The sequence below is a fragment of the Peromyscus californicus genome, unplaced genomic scaffold (genome assembly GCF_007827085.1).
Source record: "Peromyscus californicus insignis strain IS unplaced genomic scaffold, ASM782708v3 Scaffold_6__1_contigs__length_162567912, whole genome shotgun sequence".
Lineage (NCBI taxonomy): Eukaryota > Metazoa > Chordata > Mammalia > Rodentia > Cricetidae > Peromyscus > Peromyscus californicus.
The window spans coordinates 158,319,575-158,327,418 of NW_026294584.1; the positions used below are offsets into that span (position 1 = coordinate 158,319,575).

General features: G+C 44.3%; 1 protein-coding gene across 4 annotated transcripts in view; it reads left to right on the forward strand.

Moving 5' to 3' along the window:
* The window catches only part of Sspn (sarcospan), a 66,165-nt gene extending 58,648 nt beyond the window's left edge, over positions 1–7,517 (forward strand). For all 4 annotated transcript variants that reach the window (XM_052720415.1, XM_052720414.1, XM_052720412.1 and 1 more), the window contains one exon: positions 3,187–7,517. In XM_052720415.1, the coding sequence (XP_052576375.1) occupies positions 3,187–3,552 (366 nt within the window). In that variant the 3' untranslated portion in view covers positions 3,553–7,517. The remainder of the gene's footprint in view (positions 1–3,186) is intronic.
* Positions 7,518–7,844: the final 327 nt, after the last annotated feature.

Sequence of the window (7,844 nt, forward strand, 5' to 3'; positions counted from 1 at the left end):
TGCACACACACACAAGCACACACACATATACAAACACACAAACACACAAAACCACACACACATACACAAACTCACACACAAACATACACACATACATAAAAACACACAAATATTCACACACAAACACACACAAGCACACACTCACATACATACTCACACTCCCCTGCTCTTAGACCTGGAGACCACTAGCACTTCCCTGCTTTTCCCCTGGACTCTCTGCCTCTGGGCCTAGCAGGTCGCTGGGTGTGGACCCTCCCGCCTCCCTGTGGGTGTACCCCTTTTCTGAGTGCTCTCCTGCATTTGAAGGTCATGTGTCTGCAGACACCTTGCTGGCGGTTCCTCAGGCTGCTCGGTGGCAGACACTTCCCCAGCAGCAGAAAGGCCTTACAGTTCTGGCCAAGGGGAAGACATTAAATCTAACCAGAACTCCCCTCCTCCCAGAGCCGCCAAGTGGGAAAGTCTCAGCAGGTTCCAGAGACAGCAGGTCAGGAGCAAGCCTGGGGATTACAGAACTGGCCTCCAGGGACATTCTGCTGGGACACCCACACAGGCTGCTGTCATATCCAAGGTCATTCCACACACCTGCCTTCATTGACAGTTTATTTCTGTCATGTGGGCAAAACAGGGTGCCTGGTTTTAAATTGTGGGTTTTAATGCACGAGCCTGTGGCCGTCAGGAAGGGACCTTGCAGATGTCACCAGCAGGCTTGAGTATCTGTGACCTCAGACAAGAGGCTTCCCTGACTCTGATGTGTGCCCATGTCACTTTGCGAAGGGATGTGGCTTCTCTTCCCCTGTCCTTGAGCTGCTGGATTCTGCATATTAAAGGAGCTAGATTACAATTAAGCAACCTCTGTGTTTGTGTCAATGTTTACAACCTTCTACAAGCCAAGTCCACTTTGTTCCTCCCACGTAGCAGAAAACAAGACAGATAGTAGAGCTGGTCCTGGGAGGTTTCTAGAAATGGCAGCATTCCGTCTCTGCTGGTTTAACTCCTGTGCCCTTGGGAGATATCTGCTCTTGATCCTTAGGGTGATACTATGAAGTCAGGTTAGAAGTATCACTCCAGACAGATGTGCAGGTAAAGAGATGACGGTTAATATGTCCAACAGATGAGCCCCAGGTAGCATTCTGGAGCAAAGCCTTAATTAGGTGGTCTGGCCTGCCGGCTCATGTCCTTCACTGTTGTGTGCTTGGGAATAAATATCTGAGCTACAATGTATCATTTAAAAATTTTTTAAATTCTATTTTATTTATTTATTTTCTGTGTGTGTGTGTGTGTGTGTGTGTGTGTGTGTGTGTGTGTGTGTGTGCTATGATGTGTGTGTGTGTGCTATGATGTGTGTGTACAGGCCAGGGTGCATCTTGCAGGGCACCATGTGGGTTCTAGGTATTGAACTCAGGTCATCAGGCTTGGTGGCAGGAGCCTTTACCCACTAAGCCATCTTGCCAGCCCTATTTTCTTTAAAATATACAGACTTCTTATTGTCAACAAATGGACTTTCCCATAGTAAGTGTTAGAAATAGCTACCATTTAAGGACATGTGTGTGCATCTGGGTGTGATTGTGAATGTGTGCACAAGGCAGGGTATGCAGTAGACAGAAGAGCAACTGTAGGATCTGTCTGCTGGTGGCCAAAAATAAAAAATAAAATGGTGTGGCAGAATTTCAATTTGGGGCTGTTCTACTAAGTGGATGGCTACACAAAGGGAAATGACCATTTTAACTGGGGTTCCTCCTGCAAGCAGTCACACGTGGGCAGCATAAACTGGCTCCCCATACCAGGAATTTAAATTCAATCACCAAACCCAAAGATTTCAGAATAATCCACAATATTTTCAATATTCTATGCCATTAGCCTTACACAATAAATCCATATTTTGAAGTCTAAACACACCAAGTCTACATAAAATATTGTCACTGAATGTTCTGGGGACAGGACCGAAGCAGTCCTTTTAATATCACAAATTAAATAAATCCTTTCTAATTTTATAATGATGCCACTTTGCACTTCCCTGATTTCCCCCTCCAAGGAACACTAAACATGTCAAGTACAAATTATTCCTGTTATGTTTCTAAGATACAAGATGTTTTATCAGGCATGATGATACCTGCCTGAAATCCCAGCCCTTGATGGGAAGAGGCAGGAGGATCAGGAGTTCAAGGCTGGCCTCAGCCATACATCAGAACTGCTCTCAGTAAGGAGCGGCTTTTGTCTATGTTGCAGCATAAATCTTGTCCTACAAACTGTAGGCACTAGTCCCAAAGTCCGGTTTTATCTGGACCCCACACAGGGAGACCACAAAGAGAACTGTGTCTGGTGTGTGACTCTAGTCCCAAGAGCATCTCTTGTGCTGCACAGGGAATTTTATTGTGGCCTTGTTGGTGAGAACCCACGACTTTTGGACACAATGTTCCAGAAGTAAGTAAAGTAAACCAGAGACGTTTATGGAGAGTCCACAATTCCTTCCAAGCAGAGCTAGAACTTTAACCAGCACGACCAATCCCAGAGCTACCATGTAGGCTAAGTCACCTGCCTTCCATAGCCATCACTTATTTTTCTACCCAGAGGCCTCTTGCTCGGGGGTCTTGACAATCATGGCTGTAGTATGATAACTACAGTATCAAGTACATTCTGTTTTCCATTAACCTTTATCACTAGTTGATCAACCTGTAATAATTTTGACCAACACGGTGCTCGTATTGCAGAAACCTGGCCTTTACTTTCCAATCTCGTTTCCATCCTATGACTGGCAATTCTCAATTTAAAAAATAAGTGCCATGTGTCATCTGGGAGAGAGGGCTTGTTCGGGATTCATTTACGTTTCCTGCTAAATCTAGACATAAACATCCCACAGTCAAGCCAACAGGTCATTGCAGGTCATGGAAAAAGCCAAGGACTGCATGACAAATGGCATACATAACTCTAAAGCTGGCCACGGTAGCACACACCTATGATGCTGGCACTTGAGCACAGGAGGGGGGAGGACTGGGAATTAAAGATCATCCTCAGCCTGGGGGACATAAGACCCTGTTGCAAAAATCCATCAGTCATCTAACTAATCAACATGAAGTATATCCGTGTCTTGGTATTAAGGTTTGAGAGAACTCAGTAAAACCGTTCACTAGCCTGCTTTGCGGTCAGCCCATCTTCTCTGTAACAGAAGGCTTTTCTTCTCTGTTGCAGGTGCTCTACTTCCTGCTGAGTGCCCTGGGCCTGATGGTCTGCATGCTGGCCGTGGCATTTGCCGCCCACCACTGTTCCCTGCTTGCACAGTTTACCTGTGAGACCTCCCTCGATTCTTGCCTGTGCAAACTGCCTTCCTCGGAGCCTCTCAGCAGGACCTTTGTTTACCGGGATGTGGCTGACTGTACCAGCATCACTGGCACTTTCAAATTGTTCTTAATTATCCAGATGGTTCTAAACCTGGTCTGTGGCCTTGTGTGCTTGCTGGCTTGCTTTGTGATGTGGAAACACAGGTACCAGGTCTTTTATGTGGGTATTGGGCTACGCTCCCTGATGACTTCTGATGGACAACAACAAAAGACCTAACAGCTTGACTCGGGCGTAGAGGCAGAAACAGAACCCTGGTTAGCCAAGGTGAAAAACACAATTTTTTTAAAGGCAAACTTTTGACAACAAATGCTTATTCATTCTCTAAGTGAATATTTTTAGATTTTTCAGAAAACAAAAGAACTTTTTGTAGATATCTATTGTACATTTTAAAAAATTCTTGGGAGGTCAGAGATGGAGAAATGGCTCACAAGCCCTCTTGCAGAGGACCGAGTTCAAGTTCAGTTCCAGAACCCAAGTTGGGTGACTCACAACTACCTGTACCCCCAGCTCCAGGGGCATTGGGTGCCCACACATATGCACACACATGTACATAATTTAACAAAACAAAAACTTTTAAAGTTTTTATGAGAAATAAGATTCAAATTGATTTCACAAACTCTAAATGGAAAAGGAATAACAGACGAGGAATGAATGACCTAGATCAATTGCTTTCTGGTGCTTACTCCTAATGCTCTTTCATCTATGACTTACACAACCTCCTTTCCTGTCCATCCAGGATGATGGTGTGAACTGGCATCTGAGGCCACCTCCTAGCCTCCAGATTCTTCTAGTTCCTTCTACCACCTGCCGTTATCCACCCTGGTGTCTTGGAGGAGAATGGTAGAGTCTGGGAAAGATGAATCTCTGTGTTGAATGCTTTAACTTATCACAGTAGAGATGTCTTTAAGGCATGAAGTAGCTTTAAAAAAACCTAGTAGAACAGGAAGGCCGAGTAGTTATAAACGCCTGGGTGGGGTGCAGCCTTCTGGCTGCCTTAACCCCATTCCATGAGTGGACTGCAGCCTCCCTCCGTGATGGTCTGCAGCCTCCATGATTGCCCGCTTCACATAATTGAATGGTAGTGCCGTTGCATTCTTAACGATGTAGAAAGTTTAAAAATAATTACATTATGCCTCTAGTCTATCATCTAAAACAAATCATTAAGACTAATTTCCAGCTAATTGTTCATTATAATTATGCTGTTTAATGAGCTCTGGCTGTCCTTAGGCAGTGCTGTTGGTGTTGAGAAAAATTATAACCACAAGGGAAGATGTCTGAAGATCCATTCTCCTGGAAGCCAACCACTACAAAAAAGAACATGTAAAACACTAACACTCAGGTTTAAAACACTCTTAGAGAAAAAACAAGAGCATTTGTCATAGGAAGCGAAGCACTTACACTAATAGCATAATTGTGATGTGTGATGTGTTGAAGAGTATCTCTCTTGACAAGCAGGTACCTTTGATGGTGATTGGGTACCACTGTTGAGTCCTGTCGTAAACTTGGGCTTTTTATAAAATCCTATTAATGATGACTTTTACAGTTGACCTAGAGACAGATGTCTCAATGCCATCATTTGGATGATATGTCCACAGTTAGAGGGTCGATTTAGTTTGTTATCAGTTTAGATTTGACACAGGTACTTTGTTAGGATAGACTTTGCTGCGTTACTGTTATTACTAAATTCAGAAGAGCATCTGTGCATTGAGGAAGGTGCTCACTTGGGAAATCCACACCGTGTAAAGACCACCATGAATGTCTCTCCTAGTTGGTGTTTTCAAAAGTAGAAGTTCCAGGTCATGGTTCAGCCAGGTTTGCTCTCTACCGTGGCTGTCCATACACTTTCCTAGTCCCTAGTCCTATGGGAACATGTGTTCTCCTTGAGAGTCGGTGGAGAGTTCCATGATGGTGACAGTGGAATCAGTCTGTGTGACACACACATCCCAACTAAAGGAACGTATTAGGCTGGTCAGCTGGAGGACTGGCCATTGTAGTTCACTCCAGGTAAAACTCATTGTGTTCTGCCTTGCCCTGAGTCTGCCCCTCTTGCCTGCTAGCTCAGATCAGGAAGGCCCATCAGAGTGTCTGGTGGATAAAATCCCACCAAAGGTCTGATCTCAGCTGTGCACAACCCTAAGCCTCCAGATACTGACCTGAAAAACCTTCCGTGTTTGTTAAGAATAACCAACTCTGGGCTAGGGAAATGGCTCAGTTAGCCAAGTGTTTGCCACCCCAGTAAGAACTTGATCCTTAGAACCCAGGTAAAAAGGCCAGGCATAGTGATATGTGCTTGTAATCCTGGCACTGAGGATGTAGAGACAGGTAGATCCCTGGGACTCCTGGACCAGCCAGCTTTATTAAGATCGAATTTTAGGTCTCTGGTGAGAGAGTTTGTCTCAGGGAACAAAAACCGAAGAAACAAAAAAGAAACCAGAGTGGACCGCTGACCTCTGGCCTCCACATAGATCACACACACACACACAGTTGCACCTGCACACTCTGAGGAATAACCAAATTCACATTGACTTATGATAGTTTTCTGTAGAAATAGCAAAAGGATTGGGAATGGGGATGTCACAGGCTGTCCTTTCAAAGGGAGGTTGTTTTCAAGTCAGTGGCTGTGCATTGGGTACCGCTAGAGGCACCCAGAACAACAGAACACTTTCCACGACTTTGACCAGCACAATCAAAAGGGTTTTGTGCGTGTGAGAGAAAATCAAGATTCCCTACACAATTAGGTTGCTCTGTGCTTTACAAACAACTCATGGGGCATTTTAAAGGGTACAATAATTTTAGCCTGCAGGTTTCTTGTTTTCTAACACAATCAAAAGTAGGCATGGTTTAAGGTTATAATATTTTGTCTGCATAGAATAGGGATTTTACTATTATATGATCAAATTATTCTTAACTCCCCAAAGAGGAGGACAAAGTTGTAAGTGCATAGAAGGAGCAAAACCAAACGAAGGGATCCCGTTGCTAAAAGCTCACTGTATACTGGTATGTGTAAGAACTGTGCTGCATGAATAACAAATGGCTTTGGGTTGGATTTGAAGTATTTTGACTTTATGTTTTGCAAATATTGAAGCTGCACTAAGGACAACAGAGAAGGAGCAGGCACAGAGCTTCTCACTTAGCAGAATGTTACACTTCAAATCTGTCCAAGAGCCAGGATGGTGACTGTGCCTTCCAAACCCCAAAACAGCAAGATTTGCACAGCCCCCCTCCCAAGCCTCCTTCAGGAGAATTAAATGAAGCAAGATTTTGCAGAGAAAAGAAGCAGCCAGGACTTGGCAGTACTTGGAATAGGAATACGACAGTCTGAATGTACAGACTGTAACCGAGCCCACTCAATGGGTCTGCGCCTTCACGTGACCATCATCTGTGGCTCCCAAGCTCCATCCAAATTGGTGTAGGCAGCACCTTGGAGCCATGCCTAAACCATAGCTACTCCAAAGCCCTAGAAACTGCAGTCAAGTGGCAGGTCTCACATTGCTCCTTCTTTGGATTGAAAGCTTAGATGTTCTTTTCTGAGTGCCTTCCAGTGTGTTCCCACAGCAAAATTCCGTTCTGTATATGTTTTGTATCCATGTCCAAGGTGGTTTCCTGATACTCTTTCGCTTGCCTTCTATGTGCAGCATGCTCTTCTTTTCTGAGACTGTGGTAGAGACTGGAGAAAAGCTGCCCGGGGGGGGCGGGGGGGGGGGGGGGGGGGGGGGGGGGGGTATTAGGGAGCAGCTGAGGAGCGGTTACCGAAAGACCATCAGAAATGAACTCGAAAGCTGTTCATCATTTGCAAACATGAACTGTGTCCTGGTATTTCCTGGTGACTGTCTCTGAATCCTTGCTGCATGATCACATTTGTATAAATATGCCACTGGATTTTTACTCCAGTTAAAAAACTCACAATGTGCTTTAGCAGTACAGTGTAAATTCTGTCTGTCTGATGGCCAAATGCTTAGTGGTCAAGCCACTGAAATGAATTCGTGTCTTCTAATTTTCTTATCTCAAATGAGCACTGTCCCTTTCAGAACTGTGGCTCTGTGTTCTGGTGTTGCAGTTTCCTTTCCTGGCCTTGATCAAATCAAGAGAAGAAGATGAAGTGTTTCTATACATTTGAGGTGGTTGTTTTTAAAGGGAGGTTGTGTGTTTCCATTATTAATAAACTTCTCATAATCCACAAATGTTTTAATGTGACTGTGTGATGCATGTGAATTGGTATATGTGAAATTGTTCAGATCAGTGCTGGCTTCAGAAACTTGTTAGAACCTGGAGGTCAAGGTGTTAAGTGAAATAAGGCAGGTTCAGAAAGATTAATACTGCCTGATTCCTCATGTATGTAGAGACTAGAGTGTTACATGAATCTTAAAAGGTCTTATTAATAAAAAACATGGGAGCCAGATATTGGGGTGAATGCTGAAAGGTCAGAGAGACAGAACAAGCCACAGCTAACCTCGCCTCATCAACTTCTCAGCTGATCTTGTTTCCTCAAACTGGAAGCCTCTGAGTCC